We start from the raw sequence: 24,495 nt of genomic DNA, 5'->3' as shown, positions 1-24,495 counted from the left end.
GATAGATGGACAAAGAACGATTGCTAGATTGCTAGATAGATCGAACGAATGACAGATAGAATGAACTAATGATAGAATAGATTGAACAATAGAAAAATAGATAGATCAATCGAAACAATAGATAGACAGAAACAAAGATAGAACGGCAGAATGAACGACAAAACAAACAATAAATAGATGGAACAATAGGCAGAACGATAGACAGATCAATAGACAGATAGGATAAAAACCACCCAAATATTTTTGGGGCCACTGTATATATTATTGGGAAAAGAAGAACACAACATAATGGAAATCTCACTCATTTTAAAACCTTTTTTATTGCTTTCATGCAGGAGTGCCATAAAATTTGAAGACTACAGTTTTGAACATTACAGAAGATGCAAAATTATCATTTTTACTTTTCTCCACCTCTCTCTGTACAGTATAGGCATAAATAGCTCAAACGGAGAAGTGAACAGGAAAATCTAAAGGGGGAAAAGAGTCTAAAACAGCTCCCGTCTCCCCCCGTCCGTGTTTGAGAACTGGTGTTGAGAACATGCATCAACACGGTGAAGTGCAGTTTACTGGACCGGACTGACGCGCGCACACTGACATACTCACTGACAAAAGAGCTTCTTCGTGCAAAAGAGGCACAGATGAAACAAATACATCTGCACAGTTGTATACCTGTTAAAGACTGAGTGGTTGATATACATTTGGATGTGGTCTTTGTACCATCTTTCACAAAAGAAATGACAGAAGAAACAGGTGATGTTTCGTGCAGCACTGCTTTGGTTTGCCTCCAGGTCAGTGGATACACTGGACCTTCAAAGCCTGTGGGTAAAAACTAATAAAATGCATAGTGACATCCTTCACCAAGGCTTTTAATTCTTAACCCCCTCTCTTTTCAGAAAGTGTGCTTGTAATTTTCAGTGCTCTGGGATAAAAAGACAATTATCTAAGTGAACATCATGTAAACCATGAGAAGAACAGAGACTGGTCTCCACTTCCTCTGAAAATGCACAGTGGTAAAATCCATCTGCTTGAACATCTGACCATTTAAAGGCAAGTCGTTCCATTATAACAGCAATTGCGTGTGGTCTAGCTTTAAAATGATATAAAAGAGCACCTGAAATCAAGGATTTGACTTTGGGTCAAAGAATTAACATGACCTTATTCAGCAGGAATAAAATATACCCAAGCTCTCTTTCAAACATGTCAGAAGAAGTAAATGTAGACCACCCATCCTTCCACCACAAATTGGACAATCTGCACCTTTAGTAGCAAACCTATTTAGGATCACATCTCAGATCAGTGGTCTAACAAAACCAAAATATAACCTTCGGGAAGTGTATACATTTTCTGGACGGCTTTAGTTTGGCACTTTGAATACAAAGCAGCAAGATCTGCCAATTACTCTTTGCAATTTGAACAAAAAAAAAAAAAAAAAAAGACATGTTTTCATGGGAACTTGGATTTTGAATAATGTCGTTATAAACAGTCAGCAGGGTTAAGAGTAAATGTTCAAACATTGATGTGCATATTCATAAACCACCTTGTGTTTTCTAAATGATTTGGAATGATCGACAATGATCAATTATTCTAATCGCGTACTTCTTTAACATACTAGAAATCCCTGAAGCCTTAGAGATACGTTCAGTGTCTTGGTTTGTGTAAACGTTTTAGTGCGTATTCCAGCATATTCAAAATTTTCTTTACAAAACCGACACATCAACATTCAGAAATAGTGCAACATATTTGAGGGGAGTTTCACACTGATAGTTCAGCCCTTTTACAGTTTCTCTGACCATCGACAAACACTTATCGGAGAGTACCGTTAAACGTTCAGCTGACAATTTGTTTTAACTTGAAAGACAAAATAGTGTGCTGATAGAAACGAAAGAACCAGGCTATTTCGCGTTTTGAGCAAAGGGGAACAAGAACCAAGCAAACATCTAGGAGCATTCAAAGTTCAATCAAACAAAGGCGAAGACATGCAAACTGATACGGATTATACAAGGAAAGAAAAGTCCATCAGAGGGAAGATTCCTTTGAAAGTCTGGCACTGTCTCCTGCTGAATAAATAATGCGTTACATTCCCAAAAAATAGTCCATCCCATTCTCACTGGTGTGTTGTTCCCACCCACCCCCCAAAATCATGCTTGTTCCTAAGTGTTCCTCTGAAAAAGCAAACATTTCTATAAAGACCTCGGAAGGTGTTTGGTTGTGCCGTAACTTCTGACTAGAAGGGGGAGGGAAAAAAAAAAAAAAAAAATCAAAAAATCAAAACATTTATCAACAATACAACAAAAAGAAATGTAAGGGAAAAACAAAACAGTTGTCCAGTTGTCTTATTTCTTCTGTTTTTTGAAGATCTTGAAGGTATGTTTCTTGCGACTGGCAGCAGAGTCAGTGTCTTCACCTGTGGAGCCACTGTCCTCCTCTAGGGGGCTCTTTTTCGAGGACATCTGGGGTATGCGGTTTCCGGCCTTCCCCCCAGTCAGTCCAGTGGGGGACGGCGTATCGGGTTCAGTGGAGTTTGGGCTTAAGGAGCGTGAGGATTCTGACATGGACATCGCCGCCTGGGAGCCATGGATCTCGCTCATACTGGCGGACTTCTCTATGCCATACACCTTCTTCATTAATATGGGACTATCAGAACCTCCATCAGGAGATGCGCCCCCATCGTGAACTCTGTTGCCTCCGTTGTGGGTGTGGGACTGGGCTCCCTCTTCAGAGCGTGAATGGGGCCCATGCAGAAGTGAAGTGGGCTTCACAGGGAAGCCTTTGGAACTGTAGGACAGGCGTAGCTGCTCGCCAGTCTGGGATATACACAAGGAGGAATCAGAGTCGGAGCGATTCAAGTCCCTGTGAATGAAAATGGTGAAATTAGCATCAAAAAAGTGAGAACGATATCAGGTTAGTCCACCTACTACCTCACCAATGGGTTGTTAAACCTTCAGAGCAGGGATGGGCAACTTCGATCCTGAAGGCCCACTGTCCTGCAAAGTTTAGATTTAACCTCAATCAAACACACCTGAACAAGCTAATAAACCTCTTCCAGACCACTAGAAAGCTACAGACAAGTGTGTTTGATTAGGGTTGGAGCTAAACTCTGCAGGACAGTGGCCCTCCAGGACCGAAGTTGCCCATCCCTGCTTTTGTTTCCCTTTGCAGTAGCTAGGGTAATGGGCAGCATATTGCTTTAAACAGAGCGGCTCAGGAAAACAAGAGGAAGTAAGAAGAGTGGGGTGAAGGGCATGGTAGTTGAGGCGGCAACAAAAGCAAAATTTTAAAACTGAAAAGTTGTCTAAACTGAAGCACACCATGCCAAGACTCAGTGCAAGTGCAAGCTTCAGAGCAGGGGTGTCCAAGTCTGCTTCTGCTTTCATGCAGATGTACTGGATCACTCTGCAGGAAGGTGGTCCCCCAATAACAGGATTGGACAGTCCTGACATTGAGACACCCAACATCAAGAGCATCCAGTCCTGCTCCTGGAAGGCCACTGTCTTGTAGAGTTTTGCACAAACCCCAAATAAACACTAATCAAGGTCTTCAAGGACAATTAGAAACTTCCAGGCAGGTGTGTAAGTTGGAGTTGACCAAGGCTCTTCAAGTCAAAGTCCAAATCCAGTCCCAGTTTATTTAAAGTTGAAACTAAAGTCTGCAGGATCCCGGCCCTCCAGGACTGGAGTTGAAGAGTCCTGAGCTAGACTCTGCAGGCTGTTGGCCACCCCTGCACATCATGGTCAATTCAGGCATGCAGGTGTGAGAATTGGTAGTAGGGGAGAAACGTTGCAAGAACAGATTAAGCAACAAGGTAAAAAGTCACAGAAAGTTACACAGACAAGTTGCAAGCTTGGATGAACTTAGTGAGTATAGCCCAGGGATAGGTAACTATGGTCCTGGAGTGCCGCTGTCCTGCAGAGTTTATCCTGAAGACATTGATTAGCTTTTCCAGGTGTGTTTGATTAGGGTTAAACTCTGCAGGACAGCGGAACTCCAGGCCCAACGCTGCCTATCCCTAGTATAGCCAATACAACAACAACCCCACAAGTAGTGATTAATCAGAAAGTGTGAAATGTGTTGTAAGTGTCCTGTTAAATGTTTTGGATGAAGTCCCAGGATCACACCAGGTGAGAAGCACAGAACAAGCACAGAACAAAGCGATACCCATAGCTGCCGGAACGGCGGGGGCGCTCTGGGCTGGCATCATAGGGGAGGTCTGGTATGGTGTCCATGGGCTGGAAATGTGAAGAGTGATAGTGGGATGCATGAGGGGCAGTAGCGATGGAAGAGGAGTGGGGAGCGTGGGATGAGGCAGCGGAGTAGATAGCGGGATGTGACACTGCTGAGGAAAGAGGAGGCAGTCCCGGAGCATCAAACTGCCCAAAAGATTGGCTGCGCGCCTGGCGTAGCGCCGTCCTAGACCTGGATGAGTACAAGCTACCCTCCCCTTCCTGCCCACCAAGTGCGAGACAACTCTCTACCAACCTCTGCGAACCCATGGCCAGCTGCGGGTCAATGTGCCGTTGCCGGAGTGACATCATACTGGGAGCTGTAAGGGCACAAAATAATAAGGTCACTCAGAGAAATGACTCAAAGCATGCAGACACTGAAATAACATTGGGTGATGGTGGCAAGCTGGAAAAGGTGAAGCTTTGAAACAAAGGTGCTAAGAAGGAAAAAAATGTACAGGTGTGTACAGACCAAATGGCTTTTCTCAGGAATAGACCATAGGGAAGTTGTAGACAAGTTTGGACTCTAACCAACCCTTTCATGCATTTATTCATATTGCATTTCCTGTTTCTATCCATAAGGAACTGACTGGATCGTGAAAAACAAAAGGAAGCGAATATAAGGCGATTAATATATTATAATTAAATATACTCATAATTGACTTTTACCAAATTGATTGTTTATGCCAAGACCAGGAATGTGTGTTAAGGAAGTAAAAAGGGTCTATTTTAATTTCATGTTGACTCCAAGCTTGCATAAAATGTAAAACAGTATCATGTAAGAATCCATTTCCAAGTGATACGTGATAAATAGATTAGAAAACGGAGATCATGCATTTCAGAGTAGACCATTTCACAGCTGTGGACAAGAACAAGACTGAGAGGTATAGACTGGGAGCATCTCTTTCTGTCCAGTTTCCCTTTGCAGTAGCTAGGGTTATGGGCAGCATATTACTTTAAAAGAGAGTGGTTCAGGAAAACAAGAGGAAGTAAGAGGAGTGGGTGGGGTGAAGGGCATGGTAGTTTAGCCCACCAGAGTACTTCCAAAACGACTGGCAATCCGAATTCAAAGACCAGAGATCACTTGCTCGGCGGCCCATTAGCCACGCTGCATCTGGAGGGGGCAAGGGGCAAGGGTAGGGGTGCAACTGTTAATAACGTTACTAGCAACACAGTGCTACATGAACAAACCTCTACAATTTGATTTTTTGGCAATGCTTTGCTCAATCAAATAAAACACTTCAAGGCTTTGAGTTCTTATTTGAAAATCTTATCTGAACAGCACTTAAGATATATTGTGGAAAGAGAGATCAGCAATACAAGTTTCAAAATTAATCAATTTGCCCAATGAACCCAATTTTATTTCGAGTTTTGTACCTTGGAAAACAACTATTTCCTTAGAGCTTGTTTGATTACATTATTTCACACATTCAGATGGAGCATTACAATCCACAACAACTTCAGACTTGTACTCTAATCTTAACTGGCATATGGGCCTCTTTCTTCTGACCTACTCTGTAACCCTCCATCGAATTCAACATGATAAACTGAAAAAATATCTGTACAAAGAGTGCACAGTGGCCATTTCAAAAACATATGACAGCAATGCGTAGTGAAGATCTTCAAGTACTCCCCTCTGTGTAAAACAGACCTGTAGATGAGGGGGAACACTCCAGCAGAAAGCATAAATAAGTGGTGTGCAAACATGCTCAGTGCATACAATCATTTTTGACAGAACTTGCTCAAAGACAGACTAAATAGCTCAAAACTAGGGATTTTTGGATCTGGTCAAAAGGCCACGAGGTCTTTCCTGGCCTTTGGCTGACTGGGACTTATCCCTATCACTGTCCGGCAAGTCCTTACATTGCAGTGTTCCTGGTGCCACTATGTCCTCGTCCATGTCATCCATGTCATCGGACATGAAGTGCTGGGGTGTGCCGCGGCCGCCCATGAAGCTGGGGTCCAAGTTAAGAGCAGAGGCCAGAGAGGGCAGGCCTGGGTTATTGACCAGCGTGCAGCCTGTTAAGATCTCAATCTGCTGCCAACGATGGAGTCTCTCTCTCAAAGCTGCCGTCACCTCACCTAGAGCTTGCCTGAAGAGGAAGGCAATATGGATAAAGGTTATTATTTCCAGTGATTTATTTAAATTACTATTCAGAAATGATGAGAAATGTTTGTGCGACTTACTTGGCTGCAAGTATTTTGTGATCCACGTCATCCAGTGAAGAACTATGTGCCACATGGAACGTCCCGAACAAAGTATTTCTTTTCTTCTTAATCTTTTCTGCCTAGGAAACCATGTCACCATGAAACCATGTTTATATAATTTCTATTTTATTAAATTATCAATCCAACTACTGATATATCACAAATCAATTCAAAGGTTTTGTTTCACATAATCATAAGATTTTTTTTTATTTTTAACAAATTAACTAGCATTGTCTAGGATCATAATCAAACCTTACATTAAAATATATACTTCATTGCATCATTATTAGTAACAATCTATTATTACATTTCTTAAAATATTTAAAGTATTGTTACCACATTCTAGGGTTGTACTAAATGTTACTAAATTGATACGCTAATGTTTTACCATCATTCCATCTTATTTTAATGAATGACTGCGACGAATGCTGCTCACCCCCTCTTTGGCCACCTGCAGTTGTCTCTCTGCATTCTGTTTCTTGATGTTGTAGTACTGCACCTCCACCTCATGAGTGAGCTGTAGCCATTTCTGCAGAGCTTCAGGCGGAGACCAGCTGCTGCGAGACTCTAGCTCCTTCTCTGCCTTCTTCAGGGCCATACGCACCTGCAGGGGGCGCCAGAGGCAAATCAGATCAGAGTACAAAGCAAGGCTGCTTTCAAATAAGATCAGAGTCACTGATCACTGATAAAGTTGTTATTCATATTTTAAAATGTTTTTTTATTTATTTGTTTTTTTTTTTTTTTTTAAGAATTTTAAAGTTTTAGTTGTCGTCACTTTTTTGTATATTTGTATTTTTTTTTTTTAAATGTCTATTAGGACTGCCCTCGACTAATCACGTTTATTAATAAGCCATTTAAATCATAATGATGAGCCTTTATATTTTAATAAGCGCTCAAGCGCACATACAAAGCTTGCCACAGCACGCTGGCAGAAGTAATGGTCATGACTGTGTCAGGGAAAAACAGTGAGGAGGCTGCATTAACATTTTAATAATTTATTGATAAACTAGTGCTTTCTTTGTTTTCGGCTTACAAGATGAGTAACGCTGACTTGTTGCTCGTTCGGCGACACTGACTTGGCACCTCCGCAGAAGTGATGCACCTGTTTGCATGTTTCATACAGACTACATAATCTGAGAATATTTGTTTTCCATTTGAATTGGTTCAAGTAGACATTTTGCTCTCTATACATATATTTTTAACGTCTAGGCAAGTATACATGGAGTTTTGGTTAATTCTTTTTCTTGACACACTCAAGTTCACAGAGCAGTTCACGGCAGAAAGCGCACTTGCTTTCATTATTTTACAAAAGCGCAATGTTTTTACAGATTTAGATTACAGATTTAGTCTTTACAGATTCGAAAGATGTATTACTCTTATCTGTATGACAAAGAATGAGGGAGTATTTTAAGTGACCGCACCGGCACCTCTATCTGTCATGCAGTAAATCAGAGGTGCTCAACCGTGTTCCTGGAGATCTACCTTCTTGCAGAGTTCAGCTCCAACCCTGATCAAACACGTACAGGTGTGTTTGTTGATTACATATTGAGTGTCAAGTAAAGTTGATTACATATTGAGTGTCAAGTAAAGTTGATTACATATTTCAGATGATAAGCCATATTTGAGGTCGATGAATGATAGGCGAGCATTTGGATGTCCTGCCCAAATCACATGGACCAGCCGTTAATGCTCTGTCCGTTACAGACTGCGTGACTTTGCCACTTCCTCTGGCTTTTTATTTATTTTTTCCAGGGCTATTAAACAATTAAATCACAATATATACATTCTATATATACATTAATTTGCGTGTATTTACATTTTTTACATGGTTTTAGTTTAGCTAATACCAACCTTGCTACACAGAACCCTACAAAATTTGTAAATGCTGCAAAATAACAACCCAAATGCTTGAATACTGAAATTGCAACACAGTATTTAACCTTTCAACTACTTCTATGTATCCCATAATTTGCATACGTGATTATGACAATTAGCTAATTTACATGACTCAAGAATGACTCATTTGGCAAGCTAATGAGAACAAACAGCATATAAACAATTTCACCGCCTGAAACATTTTGCTTCGACAAGATGCGAATTAATTAGCCACCGATAAGCTTTCCACCCTAACCTAACCTTACTAAGATAAACACAATTAATCAGCTCCTCCATTACAGCGGTAAATAAACACAGCTCATCCAATAAGGGCCTTGGGGAGTGGGCTGAGGGGTCGGAGAGCTGAAATACCCCTTTCTTAAAACAACGCTAATGAGCTTCAAACCCACAGAGATTTGTGCCGCCCTGTGACCCAGAATACCCACTTAGCGTCAGGGTTTTAATAGGCAAACGTGGGGCGCTTATGCAAACAAACAATTCATCCAGTTACATCCAGAGATTCCACTTGTGGATTTCATACATATAGAAATAAACAAACCATATACAGTCACATCAGGAACCATGTGTTGTCCTTGATATATTGTTACAATACTCTGATCAGATTCTGCAAAAATTTTCCACCAGATCTGTGTTAAAGTGTTAAACCAGCCCTTATGTAACAGCACTGCGGTAATTGCTCAGTAAAGTAAGCCACAGTTTTGGGATGCACTGGACACTGCACTGGGAAGATACTCAAACTTCATCATTACAGGAAGTCATTTTGTAGATAACGCTTCAGAACATCTCCCAAGCATTTCCACCCACTTCCTGCCCATTATTTTGTAAATAAAGCCTACCCAATTGGAATCAAGATAAGGGCGGTATTGTGCAACCTGCAAATTTGAAGTCTAGACCACTTAGACTACTTAGATCTAAGTTAGACCACATCTTTTAAAGGGGACTTTTTACCTGCTCCAGCTCCTCTTCTGCATATTTCTGTCGGCTCAGCTCATTTTCAGTTCCCTCTCTGAGCTCCTTCAGTCTCTGCGCTTCTTGTTTGGCAGCGTTGATCTCGTCCCTGAGCTTCTGCTCCAGGTTTACCTTCTCCACCTCCACTGAACGATGCTCCTCCTGAGCGATCTGTAGCCTGCGAGAAGGCGAAGTAAAGAAAACCGCACAAAATAAGTCACACAGCACTAGTGTTACATTCTACCAGCACAAAATGTTTTCAAGAGATTTATTTTGCTTGACCGCAGTGCAAAAGTAAAGAAAACATAGCCGGCAGGGTGAAAAACAACAACTTTAGGATCAAGCAGAAGTCAAATGGTTGCTTCAGGAGTGGGCTGAATGAAATACAAGTGGCAAAGCATTTTTACTAATACTAGGTGCTCACCTAACAAGGTTCGCTTTAGGGTAAAACGTTACACAATGCAATTAATATTCATGAACCAAGCCATGCCTGGCAAAGTTTGTACGCTAAACTTTCAGAGGACAAAAGACATGAACAAGACAACGCAGATGTGCATTTTCTTATGCAAGATGCAGATCAAACAGTAGAAAATTTCTAGAATGACAAACAGTACTGAAAGTTTATGTAATCCGTTGCAACGATGTTGACACTTGTTTTGGATCATGTTCTTACACCCTTGATTTCACTGATCCCTCTGGGAATTTGAGTAAAAATACTGCTGTGAAGAAATGAATACCTTTATTCAAGAATAATATCTTTTTTTCTTTTATACCAAAAAAAAAAAAAAAAAAAAATTCAAATCAATTCTTAACTTTCCATTTAATCAAAGAATCACAAAAAAAATTGCACCACATCAGGTTCAGTCTTCAACTATGCAATTAAGAGCCATTTGATTCAAAACCAGCAGACTGTGAAGGCATTTCTGCACGTGTGATTTCACCAGAATCAGTAATTGGAGCAGATCTACGCTCTTAGCCAGTTTCACTCGTTATAAGCCACAGTGTTTACCACAGTTCAGCAAATAGATAGTTGTGCAACAAGACTGATAAATAAAATGCAAGGATAAAGATGCTAAAATTAAATATGTCTGATTACAGGAAACTAACAGGAAACTAAGGCATGCTGGATAAAATCCCAGTCTGACAAACACCAGAAGTTACATCACAGCAGCTCCCTAAAGCCAGCTGTGCTCTTTTTTAGCTTCTGGGCCAGCGAGTTGTGGCTGAAAGTGCAAAGAGGTTCAATGATCCGCAGCAGGACAGTTTTACAAAATCTCGAGCACAGTAAAAACAAATGTATCTGTTTTACAAGTGAAACAGAATGTGCATAATGAAATAAAATGTGCATAATTCTGGAGCAAGAAACAACAGATTTAAAAATAATAATAATAATAATAAAATAAGATAAAATGAAATAAAATAGAATAAAATAAAATCAGGAAACAGAATGTGCATAATTCTGGAGCAAGAAATAACTAATAACTGATGAAGTAAAGTAAAATAAAATAAAATAAAATAATAATAAATAATATAAATAATAATATAAACAAATTCAGAAAAAACATGCATTTTTTGGAGCAAGAAATAATTTTGGAGCAAGAAATAAATGTGAAAAAATACTTAGAAATATTCTATGTTCTAATATAAAATTCTAATATAAAATTCTTGAGCAAGAAAAAAAAAGAAAAGAAAAGAAAGATTCTGAAAACACAATGTGCATAAATCTGGAGCAAGAAATATAAAATAAAATAAAATAAAATAAAATAAAATAAAATAAAATAAAATAAGAAAACAGAATAAAGTTCAGAAAAAATATCTGAAAACAGAATGTGCATAATTCTTAAGCATAAAACAAAATAAAATATAATATGAAAACAGAATATGCATAATTGTGGAGCACGAAATAAATGTGAAAAAAGTAAATGAAAAATAAATAAACAAATGCTCAGTTCAGAAAGAAATATCCAAAAACAGAATGTGCATAATTCTTGAGCAAGGATGGATAGATAGATGGATAGATGGATAGATAAATAAATAAATAAATAAATAAATAAATTAAACAAATCTGGAGACAGAACGTGCATAATAAAAAAGGTGCATAATTCTGGAGCAAGAAACAACTGATTAAAAAAATAATAAAATAAAATAATAAAAAATAAAATACAATCTGGAAACAGAATGTGCATAATTCTGGAGCAAGACATAACTGAAAATAATAAAATAAAATAGAATAAAAAAAACAATGTTTTGGAGCAATTTAGAGTTATTTAAAATCTCAAAAATGTCAACTATTGGCCAATGTATTGGCCTTGGCTTATATGCTGGTCTCTCACTAACTGCAAATACCCATTTTGGTATAAGTTTTGTGGGGGAAAATAAATGGTTTAACTAGATTTTGTAATAAAAATTACAGTCAAAAACAGGTCATGTCTAGTCATCATAAAAATCCATTATAAACAGTCCATTAGCAGGATAAAGCCCTAAAGATTAAGAAGCCACATAATCCTAAAATAATCCTTTGATATTTGCCTGGGTTTATGATGTCTGTGTACATATACAGGTGCAGCCATGGTCACATGAAGTTTACACACACAACCCAAAACTGCATTAACAGGAAACGAATTGCAAAACCAGGGTGTGGCTTTAAAAAGAAAAGAAGAAGAGAAAAAAAGATGATGTCATATTGAGCAGGAAAGAGGAGCGGAAACAACAGTGACAAATGTAGGCTTCCCTAAGCTACGACAGGATTAACGATTTTTCCTGGCGGCAGAGAGAGGAACCGTGGGGCCCCTGATTTACCCAGTCGCGTCTATATAAACCCTCAGATCAATCTTTCCTTAAAGGAAAATGCTTTATCTGTCTGGGGGCTTTAGCTGAAGCATTTCCATTGACAAAAGTTTAGGGGACACAGGACTGCCTCAGAAGTCACAATATCAGTCGCTCTAGAATTATAAATAGTTCATAGTTCATAATTCTTCACAGGGAATTTTTAAAATGAAGCTTAAAATCAGACCAACTTGAGATTCTGCATTAGTATACAAAATCAGTTTTAAGTCATAGCAGATCTGTTTCAAAAATTGTATGTTTTTGTAAAAAAAAAAAAAATCTACATATCTGCATTAGTAAAATGAAGGGTTTTCAGACCAGGATTGAATGGATATGGTTGTCCTATGGCTCATGCAGTGTCACTGGTATCCAGAAGGTGGCAGACCGAAAGATTCGGAGGCCCGAGGGACAGAGAAACAGGTGGATTGGGGGAGAAGTAGTCATTGAGTGAAGGACTAGTGTAAGGCGATCTGAACTTGAAGCCAAGACTGAAAATCTACAGTGCTCAATCCTGACCTCTGCCATTCACCATCCTCCAAATCAAGTAACCATACCTCAGTGTTACAAGCCAACAATAACTATCTAGGAAGACATGTCGTCTCATTTACAATCTCAAAACTCTTTATGATGTAATCAGGTAGCTAAAGGTTTAATCGTTTCCTAATCTTTCAATTACCAACTTTTCCATATTCAAACAAAACATTTCATCTGTCCTGCTATCTTTCCTCGAGCTCAAACGACGATTGTTTGTTTTACTTGCACGTTCACACAAAACATTCTTTCGTGCCAGTGAAAGCACAGTTATGAAAACAAAAGGCGCTACAAACAATAGACTAGTCTATGCATGCAATGATTAATTAAACACTTCTTTTAGTCCTCTCCCACAATCATTCACCTGCAGGCTTACATAAACACGCTGTTGCATGCATGCGAAGAACATTCCTTCTAATGTCTGATTTTACGAGGGCCAAACTATCATGTAAGAGTTGTGGGAGAAAATACAGATGGTCTCTAAGAATTAGAGTCATGTGAGCTGGTGTCAAACACACTGAGAAAGAACTAAAATGAGATTCTCGATACTATACAAAACCCCCGCCCCCCCCAAAAAAAACACACCTTAATGCCAAGTAATAAACTTAAGTAATGTGTCTCAGAGTGCCAGTTATAGACAGTAGTAAAGAGAGCTTTACAAGTACTTTTCTATTAAACTTTGCAATAAAGAAGTTTGTGAAAGCTAATGGGAAAGGGGAAAAAAACTCTTATAAAATAAATGTATTTATTTATAAAATTATATATACTACTGCTCTGGACCAATAAAATAAAATAAGATAAAATAAAATAAAATAAAATAAGTTTTTTTTTTTTTTTTTTTTTTAATGCTTTTTAAATCTCTAATGCTCACCAAATCTGTAATTATTTTAGCAAAATACAGTACACTTATTAAACTTAAAGTTTTTGAAAGCTAATGAGAACGGGGGAAAAAAGTTACATATACTACTGCTCTGGACAAAAATAAATAAATAAATAAATAAAATAAAAAAATAAAAATAAAATAAAAATTCAGATTTTTTAATGCCTTTTAAACCTCTAATGCTCACCAAGGCTGTAAGTATTTTATCAAAATACAGTACGAAATTGTAATATTCTTTTTTATTTAAATTATTAATTACATTATTTAAATTATTAAATTTTATGGCTATTGAAAATAATCTATTAGAACATGTTTTAAAAATGTAATTTTAAACCCATTCCAAGTAAATAAATATTAACACTTATTTAGCAGAGGTGCATTATTCAAAAATAGATCAAACAGTGAAGACATAAAAATGACAAAAGATTTGTATTTCAAATAAATTCTGTTCTTTTGAACTTTCTATTCAAAGAATAATGAAAAAAAGGAGGCATGATTTCCAAAAAATGTCAGCCAAACGGCTTTCAACATTGATGATATAATAATGAGATTGATTATTAATAAATTGAGCACCAATAAATACTGATAATAACGCAACATCAAATCAGCGTATTGTAATTGATTTCTGAAGGATCATGTGACACTGAAAATTCAGCTTTGCGTCACAGGATAAAATAACATTTTAAAATATAATCAAATAGAAAACAGTTCTTTTAAATTGTAATTTCACAATATTGCTGTTTTTAGCACAAATGCAGCTTGGTGGCTTCTTTCAGAATCATTAAAAAAATCTTAAATGTTTCAAAATTTTGACTAGTAGTGTATGCATGTCTAATTTATTGCATTATTAGTAGTAGCAGCAGCAGTATAAATACTATATACTGCGCTCAAATTAGTAAAAATATAAAAATGTGACCACAGAATGTGCATAATTTTAAACTTGTGAATTATTTTGACTTTGACTGGTAATATAATCATCTAAACATCCTACCAATACCACTGCAACAACCCAGAATGACCCAGCAACCTCATAGTGGCGAACTAAAGCAACTGGAAACGCCCTTCCACAAATGTAAAATAGTCTTCATAACATGCAATTCTAATCAAACTGAATAGTAAATTGCCATGCAGAAGGGGCAGTTTACATTCCGCCTGATTTCTGACTCAGAGTGAAGGGACAGGGACGTGCGTGTGGTAATTTGGCAGTGTTGGAGAAGAGGTTTGTCTGGTGTAAAATGCATCAACACACCTACACAGGAAAGCCTGACTCAACTGCCGCGGCCTTGATAAGCCTTCACAATACGTCTCCAATGGAGGAAAAAAAAAAAGCCTACATACAAACGGCCACTGCAGCTTGTTTAAAGGGCAAACTGACATTTCGTTTCATCTCGAAATGTTCGTAAAACAAGCCTACATCAAATTAAATATACTTTTTAGGCAACGACAGCCCACAAGGACCTGCGTTCATGTATGACATAACTGGCCAGGGCATTTATTTTATTTTTATCCTGTTTAAGCTGAGATGATTCGAAGCATCCGGGGTTAATCACCTCCCTCAGGGGCGACCAGAGCAGTGTAGGCCTCTCACCCACCAATCACCAGAGACGTGACCCGGTGACTCGGCCGGTAGTGTCAGAACACAACATGCTGGACGTCCTCCACAGTAACAAAAACACTCTGCATAGTTTCCACTGCACCGTCCCCTGCATGCATGCTCTCACACTTCATTCACATGTTAAAGGGATACAGGAACTCTTCCGGACACACTCGCTCCTGTGCCTTTCTCTCAAAAGGTGACAGACTATGAGTCTGCATGAGGACTTCTACAGGAAGCTAGTGAATGACGCTTGGTATTGAGGGATCAGAGCGTTATCCGCATTCTCACATTCCTAAAGATTTTCAGCATATGTGTAATGGTTTGCAAACACCATCGTCTGACGTATGCAACACTTGCCGGTAAATATCCTCCTTGCTGGTAAATATCCACAGTGAACAATTGTTAATTATATGAAACAGGTGTACAGTTATGAGAACATACATTTTTTACATCTGTAAACAGTCTTTCTGACAAAGAAAGTTAAAGATAGATAGATAGATAAACAGACAGAGATAGATAGATAGATAGACACAGATAACTGTATAAAGAACGACAGAACGATAGAGCAATAGAACAACAGACCGATAGATAGAACGATAGATAAACTGATAGAAAGTTATGCATAGACAGAAGACAGACGGATAAAAAGAACGACAGATATAAAGAACGATAGATAATAGAAAGCGACAAAGAACGATAGAATGACAGATAGATAGATAAATAGACAGACAGTTGGATAAAAAGAACAATAGATGACAAAAAACGATAGATAGAATGACAGATAGAATGATAGACAAAAGACAAAAAAGGTTAACAATGAAAGAGAAAAAATGATAGCTAGAATGATAGAACGATAGATAGAACTACAGATATAATGACAGACAGAACGATAAAATGATAGACAGATATAGAACGCAGGAATGATGATAGATATAAAGAAAGACTGATGATAGAATGAACGAACGAACAAGCAAACAGACGATAGAACGAAAGAATAAACAATAGACAGAACGAAAGAATGAACGAAAGATGATAGACAGATATAGACTGAAAGAACAATTGACAACGACAAAAAGAACAATAAAATGAGATAGATATAGATATAAACTAAAGAACGATGATAGAAAGAACAAAAGAACGATGACAGAAAAAGAACGAACAACAGATAGAAAGAATGATAGAATGAAAGAATGAACAATAGACAGACACAGAAAGAATGAGCTAGATAGATGATAGATATGAACGATGGAACGAATGAATGATGGAACGAACGAATGATAGATAGAATGAAAATGATGATGATAGAACGAACAAACGATAGATAGAATGAATGAACGAATAATAGATATAACGAAAGAACAGAAAAGAACGATGAGGATAAAAGTATGATGGTAGATAGAACGAAAGAATGATAGAAAGAATGCACGATAGATAGAAGAAATGATAGACAGAATGACAGATAGAGCGGTAGATAGAACAACAGACAGATAGATATAAAATGAAACGATAGAAAAAACGATAGACAACAACAGATGCAGTGAACGAACGATAGATATATAGATAGACAGATAGACAGACATAGATGATAGAACGATCAAACAAACGAACGACAGATAGATAGACAGATAGACAGATAGATAGATAGATAGAGGAATGGATAGAAATGAGGAATCTATCTCTTAAACAGATGTTCTGTATTGCAGTCTATTCCCATGTGGCTCCATATCCTGTTCCCTCAGAAGGGAAGCCCAGGCTCACTAAACACTGTAAAAACAGCAATCCATCTGACATCAAAGCTTACAGGAACTCCATTTAGTCGGTGACTGCAAATAACGCACAATGCCATCCTTACTTTATGAGCTCCTGTGCGTAAATCATGTGTCAATAATTCATTCACTACAAACAGGAGTACAAGGTTCACCTGGAGGTCCAGGTTATTTCATAACCCTGTCACTTTGAATATTAAAGCAAGCTGTGCACGTTTTTAAAAGCATTTAAACTTCATGCAACTTAAAACAGATCCCCGTCTAATGAATGTTAATGCACTAAAACTATTTAAAAACTAACAAAGGAACGCCTTACATGTCTGCCAAGTGCTTTGAGAGTCACTACAGAGTTTCTTACGCTTGTCCAAAAATCTAAAAATAGAGAACGAGCAGAACAGGTTCTCACTTCTGCTGTAGGTCGTGAAGGCTCTGCTCCGCCCGGTGGAGGCTCTCCAGGTCTTTCATCATCTTCTTCATGTGGTCTTTAGAGTGCCGGTTCTGGATGTAAGCGAACCAGCAGCCTCCCATTCCGATGACTATTGACACCACCAGCATGAAGTCCTTCAGATGGTTATGCCTGTTCACTGTTAAAGACAGAAACCAGACTATACTTCAGGCAAGCAGTCATTTGACAAACCCAGGGAGTAAACTGGGGTTAAGTGCTGTGCTTAAGATCACAAATGAACTCATTATATTTTTTATTGGCTTTACTCTAGAACAGCCAGAGAAGATTTACTGAAGAATGTCTCTTTTCCAAAATAAAAGGGTAAAATAGGCCTTTTATTATCAGATTTAACAGTTTTTGAATTGATACTTCTCAGTCCTGAATGAAACACAGACACCTTCTGCAACAGCCTTCACACAAGAAGTGTGTCGATGGTGCTTTAAAATGCTGCATATGTAGGCAGCTCAGAAGGTTTTGGAACAAATCCCATGACCTGTTTAAGAGTGCAAAGCTAAGGTGTAGGCTGTAGTAGTAGAAGTCAATCTGCATTCTGCACAGTGAGGTAGAACATCTAAATTCAGTTTGCAACCACTGCACGCAAAACAGGCTTTTTCTGCAAGCGGTCCAAAAGCTTCCAACAAAGCTGTTTAATGCATGGCATTAAAAGCTTTTTTCTTGCATGTATTGTACTGGAACACAGTGTAAGCTGCAGTGCGTTCATCTCGTAAAGGTTAAAGCATTCATTTACATTTACTGTAGGGATACATGGGCTTCTGTGGCTGCAGTCCTGCAATACTTACCACTGCTGTGCCATTGGGCAAGACAGTTAACCTAACAATAGCCCAGGGGACAGCACACAGTACTAACCCTGCATGACTCAATTACTTACTCTATCTGTACATAAACATGATTAAATATAAACGTCGGCACTGAGAGATGGAAAATAACACTCTAATCTCAACTCCTCATCCTCTAGGGAGCACAACCCGTTGTCTTACACAAAAATAGCTGGTGTGCATGAGCCTGATAGCTTTGATAACTAAAAACTAGCACTAAAAGTTTTTGAATGGCTTTTGCTTATATACTTTGATTATAAGAATATACACTACCAGCCAAAGGATTTTTACTGTTTTTTGAACGGAGACCAAGGCTGCCATTACTTAATTAAAAATAAAGTAAAATCAGTAATATTGTGAAATATTATTACAATTTAAAATAACTACTTGCTAGTTTAATATATTTTGAAATCTAATTTATTTCTGTAAAGCAAAGTTGAATTTTCAGCATCATTACTCCAGTCCTCAGTGTTACGATTTGTCGGAACTCATTCTAATATACTGATTTGCTGCTGTCTTATTTTCATCAGCAGTTGAAAACATATTCAATACTGTTTTCACTATTTTTCTGCTTTAAAAACAACAACAACAACAACAACAAAAATGACAAGTTGTGTAGAGAATAACAGGAAATGTAAGGACAGCTGAACTTAACCCTGCATGACCCAAATGAGAACCACAGCTCAATGTGTCTGGAACATCTGCACCATTAACATTAAACACAAATCTCAAAAGCAGAAGGCTGTGATGGGACACTCTCTAGAGACAAATTATTCAAACGCTGTTGTTAAACATTGAGATGTAGGCTTTTAAAACCTGTCAACCATGTCAGCGATTTAACAAGAAAACGAGGGACATATGAGTCGTGTTTCTGACGGAGGTATTGTCCAAAGGTACTAGGGCAACTGGGATAGGTGTCTGTAGATCGGTAGGGTGGCGTTGAGCTGTCAACTGCAGGCAGCACCATCTCCCTGGTTTCCTTAAGCCAGACCTCTTCAGAGTCAATTTACACACAATGAGATCTGCCACATACAGACCCTCCGTCTGTGACTCCCTGTTCTTGATGGCTGACAGATATTTTTTTCTAATAGGAACCACAGTAGGGGATGTCAAATGCAAATGTCTAAAAAATGAAGGTTGCTGGGTTTGTAGACTTGAGATTGTAGACTTTTGTAACATTTGAGTTATTCACAGTTTAGGTTCTTACAACAAGAACTTGGCAATTTTCCATCCTCACTCTAATAGAAAGACCGATAAAACTTGGAGTGAGATGTGATGCAGTGATCAATAAACATCCGTCTGCTGAAAATATACAGCAAAGGTTTGGAGTTGGTAAGATTTTTTTGTGTTTCTGAAAGAAATCTCTTTTGATGAGTAATATTGTGAAATATTACTACAACTTAAAATAATGTTTTATATTTTAATATTTTTTTTAAAATGCAATTTATTCCTGTGATGTAATACTCTAGTCTTTAGTGTCAAAGAATCCTTCAGAAATCATTCTAGTATGCTGATTTGCTGTTTAAAAAAAAAAAAATGTATTATTATAATTAATGCTGAAAACGGTTGAGCAGCTTAATGTTTTTGGGAACAATAAAACATCTTTTTAGGAGTCTGTGGTGAACTAAGTTCAAAAGTATAGCATTTAGTTCAAATAAATATTATGTAATGTTATACATCTTCATATAATCTTTATTGTCACTTTCAGTTACAACTCAGTTGCAACTAAGGCATCCTTTCTAAATAAAAGTATTAATTTCTTTCATAAAACCACAACATTAAACGATGTGTATGTAAACCAAAATGTTAATATGTGTGCAAAAGAAACATCAGTACTCAAAATAACCAAATGCACATTTCTTTTAACTCTGTCAATACCTGTCATCATTGCTAAGAATATTATATATATCTTCAATATTAATATTGAAACTCTTATTTTCATATTGTGGCTGATAAACGCCAATATTATTATTATTTTTTTAAATGCTACAACTGAATTTATGAATCAAAATATTATGTATTTAAGTATACTAGTGTTTTACTAGTGTTAGATAAAAAAACTATTGCAAGTAGTTAAGGTACACTTTAAATAATATCTTATGTCTTAATGTCTTTAAATTAAAAATACTTAAAGAACATACAATCTACATTAATAGTGACAATAAAACACATTTTAGGCTTATTAAGAATATTAAGAAATGTGCATTGTGCACAAACAATACTCCACATAAAGTTCAATTACAATTTTAGGTCCAACTTTATATTAAGTGGCCATAACTACTATGTACTTACTTTTTAATGTAAGTACAATGTACTTAATGTGGTCATATTGTATTGCAAAACACTTTTGCTGCTATTGAGGTGGGATGTGGTTATGGGTTTAGGGAGGGGTCTGGTGATATGGGTAGGTTAAAGGGCAGTTTAAGGTGTAAGGGATGGGTCAACTGTGTAATTATAAATGTAATTACAGAAATTAATTACAGATGTAATTACATGCAGGTATTTTTAAAATCTAATTACACTGTAAAAACATGCATGTACACAATAAGTGCATTGTATCAATTAATTAATTTGAATGTAAGTACTTTGTAGTTAAGGCCACTTAATATAAAGTGGGACCCAAATACATTTTAAATCTGTTACTTTTTTAGTAGGGAAGTATGTCTTCGTAGTACGACAAACTGTAATTTATAAACCACAAGGTAGCTCTTTCGTACAAAAAGCAAAAAATATATGCATAACATAAAAACAGAAGACCTGCACACTGTTCACAACATCTCTGACAGGATGACCCAGCTTTTTTTGGGCCAATTCACTGTCACGGAGCTATAAATTCAAAATAAATATTTATAAACAATGCCAATAAAAGAAGGGAAGACATGTCACATAACTAATAAAAACAAGTGCTTTGGCCAGACCTGGAACGCCATTCTGAGCAAAACATTTAGTGTTGTGCTAAATCAAGATCATAAAATGTCAAACACTCTCATTCTAGCACTAAAACAACTTTGTTCTCGCTTATAACAAAAGGCATGTGAAGCACATGGTTATGTCAGCCCTGGTGTATTCTGGGGTGTGGCGTAAATCAAATCTCATCGCAGGATTACTGTACAATCTGTGACGTGCATTCCGAGCTGATGGATGGTCAGCAAACAGAGAGCGCGCATGCTGGCACAGACTGATCCCGTTTCCAGGTCAAGGCAGATTCTTTAGATAACACTCCGAGGAATGCAATAGATTGTGTAAGAACGTGCACATGGGAACATGCATTTGTGTAAAGACGAAAGGCATCGATGAACAAAAGAAAGGGAAAGGATCGTAAAGGTCTCTCCTCTGCAAATACCTCTAAACCTGCCGAACCAGTACACCAGCATTGGTGGGCTAGACACGACGGGCCGCATCCGTTCAGTGCGCCAAAGACGTGTGCTCAGAATACAGAGCGATCGTCTACACCCTCCCTATCCAAGCTCTCAAGCCTTCGCCTTCAGCCTACAGCAGATGACTATGAGCCTTGCAAGACCGTGGATGCTGGATAATTGGTCTCAAAGAACATTTAAAGGAAAAAAAAACAAAAAAGAACCACCATACAAGAATAAATGGAAGAAATGGCTTTTTGGTCTAGGGCCAGCTAGAAAGTGCTATTGTTAGCCTGTTTTAGGTCTCTATAATACATTATTGTTCAAATATATTGTTTTTATTTAAATTGTTTTATTCAACATTAAATTAACCAAAAATATAGTTAAATACAATACCAAAGAATCCTGATGAAAATGTGCCATTGTTTTCACAAAAATATTAAGCAGCACAAGTGTGTAACACTGATAATAATAAAATGTTTCTTGAGCAATAAAACAGCATATCAGAATTATTTCTGAAAGACTGGAATAACTATGTTGAAAATTCACCACAGGATTAAATTATTTGATCAAAAAAAAAAAAAAAAAAAAAAAAAAAAAAAAAAAAAAAAAAAAAAAGTGACACTCCTTCCATAAACATTAAAAAAAAATTACCAATGTCAAACTCACTACTTAGGGCCCTATGAAATCCATTTTTTGCCAAATTCCGTTTTTTCTGTTTTAATTTTTCTGGATTACATTTTTTCCATTTTAATTTTTCTGTACTTTTTTATGGTTAAATAAAATTGTATTAATCAAAAAGCATGTCTAATTAATTAAAATCATTAAAATTATACAATTTAACATCAATTTATTACAAGTTAAACAAAAATTACATGTTTAGAGCTCAATTAAATGTTTGTTTTTTTTCTCATCAAATTAACGGTTTAATTTGACATGCTTTTCTTATTGTTTTAGCATGTCTAATTATTTGAATGCATAAAAAACTTTTTTTTTATTCTTACAACAGCCTTACGATTTCAGAAATTCTCTGTTGTGTTTAGTTTTGTGTAATGTCTTTCATGTATTTATGTACTCATTTAATGAGACGGCAAACGCTTAAATCACCACGAGCATCAAGCGCGCTTCAGTATGAGTAGTAAACAAAACTGAGCCATTCAGACAGGGAGACACAGAACATGCAGGATTCATATTTAATTAGTCTTTTTGCGGCTTAATATTTACAGATACTAGTCCATATCGCAATTTGATTAAAGTGTAATGACCTACTTTTAATTAATTAGTCCAAACTTTGATCAATTCCGTGACATTCCGCGTTAAACTATAAATTCAGTTTTTATGACTGGATTGTTCGATTTCGTCCATGTTTTCCGGAAATCATAGGCTCTTAACTACTGACTAATTAAAAACCATAACTACATACAAAGGCTTTAAACAGTAATACATCCTGAATGCTAAATCCATGTTGGACGATAGAGAGTTTTCCCGTTAAGTGCCAGTCCAAACTAACAGTTGGCTGTTTCTCAGACGCCAGTCCTAAATACAACTGCTGGCAGTTCGCTACAAGACGTCTGAAGCCAAAGTAGATAAGCATGTTCTTCTGAGCTTATTTGCATGTTTTAGTGGCCTGTCAGTCATCTGATGGGATAGACACCTCAGCAGTTGGCTCACGTTTAAACATATTTAAAGGTAAAGAGAGATTACACATTGAAACAATCACACCTAAGCAGACACAAGGTTTGGATCGCTAAAACATTTCTAGAAAATATATGTGGCAGGATTTATGGCTTTGGTTCGATTTAAGGTAAACCACACTCACACATAGGAGCTCCAAACAGAACCGTATCCAGAGCCTTGAGCTGTAGTTTCTGAAAGTGACTCCGGTCCAAAATCTTCAGGACGGTCTGTGTCAGAGTGACATTCTTCACTGCCAATCTAGAAAAGAGAAAAATTAATAAATAAATATCAAAGTGCAGCAGATGTGTTCTGAATAGGAGTCCAGACTTACTGAGTCAAATAGAAAACTGAGTCTCAGAGCTGAAGAAGAAACATTTGACCAAAATACATAGATTTAAATTCATGAAAGATGCTCACAGTCAAGTTTAGAATGTCAAGTAATTCTTGTCTCACTAAAAGCAGAATAAATGCTCTGCTAAGACACGTGTCAAGTTTCTCCCTTCACACACGGACCAAGCTAATTTTATCAGCATGTCAGAAGTTAAGAACACACAGTCTCAAATGTATTTACTACATCCTGCTCTTTTCTGTAAAGCTGCTGTGCCTAATTTCTTCACTACTTGCATCACAAAACAGCACAAATGTGACCCTGGACCACAAAACCAATCATAAGGGTCATTTTTTAAAAGTGAGATTTATACATCATCTGAAAGCTGAATAAATAAGCGTTCCATTGATGTACGGTTTGTTAGTTGTATCTTCGGCCAAATATTGCCCTATCCTAGTTGAAAATCTGGAATCTGAGGGTGCAAAAAAATAAAAAAATAAAAATAATCTAAGTTGTCCAAATGAAGTTCTTAGCAATGCATATTACTAATCAAAAATTCAGTTTTGATACATTTATGGTAGGAAATTTACAAAATATCTTCATGGAACATCATCTTTACTTAATATCCTAATGATTTTTTGGCATAAAAGAAAAATCGATAATTTTGACCCATGCAATGTATTTTTGGCTAATGCTACAAATATTCCCATGTTACTTAAGACTACTTTTATGGCCCAGGATCACAAATGACTAATTTTGGGGAAAAGAAACAGATTTGCAAACGGCTAAGCATAAATTCCAGTTGTCTGTGCATATTACACTGGAACAGAAAAGATTTGTATAAATTTTATATTTAAAAGTTAAAGGTCAGCAAACTCTTTTTTTTAAAGAAACTAATACTTTTATTCAGCAAGGATACATTAAATTGCACAAAAGTGACAGTAAAGACATTTTCAATGTATAAACATTTCTATTTTGAAT

General features: G+C 37.0%; 1 protein-coding gene across 5 annotated transcripts in view; it reads right to left on the bottom strand.

Moving 5' to 3' along the window:
• Window positions 1-301: 301 nt before the first annotated feature.
• stim1a (stromal interaction molecule 1a) overlaps window positions 302-24,495 on the bottom strand; it is a 44,304-nt gene continuing 20,110 nt past the window's right edge. The window contains exons 6-14 of one of the 5 annotated variants that reach the window (XM_051129258.1): window positions 23,329-23,444; window positions 17,279-17,456; window positions 9,273-9,450; window positions 6,865-7,032; window positions 6,408-6,508; window positions 6,084-6,313; window positions 5,254-5,334; window positions 4,156-4,540; window positions 302-2,850 (exon numbers count right to left, since the gene is read on the bottom strand). In XM_051129258.1, the coding sequence (XP_050985215.1) occupies window positions 2,334-2,850; window positions 4,156-4,540; window positions 5,254-5,334; window positions 6,084-6,313; window positions 6,408-6,508; window positions 6,865-7,032; window positions 9,273-9,450; window positions 17,279-17,456; window positions 23,329-23,444 (1,954 nt within the window). In that variant the 3' untranslated portion in view covers window positions 302-2,333. The remainder of the gene's footprint in view (window positions 2,851-4,155; window positions 4,541-5,253; window positions 5,335-6,083; window positions 6,314-6,407; window positions 6,509-6,864; window positions 7,033-9,272; window positions 9,451-17,278; window positions 17,457-23,328; window positions 23,445-24,495) is intronic. The other 4 variants (XM_051129260.1, XM_051129259.1, XM_051129261.1 and 1 more) reach the window with 4 other exon arrangements.

The sequence above is a fragment of the Labeo rohita genome, chromosome 15 (assembly GCF_022985175.1).
Source record: "Labeo rohita strain BAU-BD-2019 chromosome 15, IGBB_LRoh.1.0, whole genome shotgun sequence".
Taxonomy (NCBI): domain Eukaryota; kingdom Metazoa; phylum Chordata; class Actinopteri; order Cypriniformes; family Cyprinidae; genus Labeo; species Labeo rohita.
This window is presented reverse-complemented; position numbering and strand designations above follow the sequence as displayed.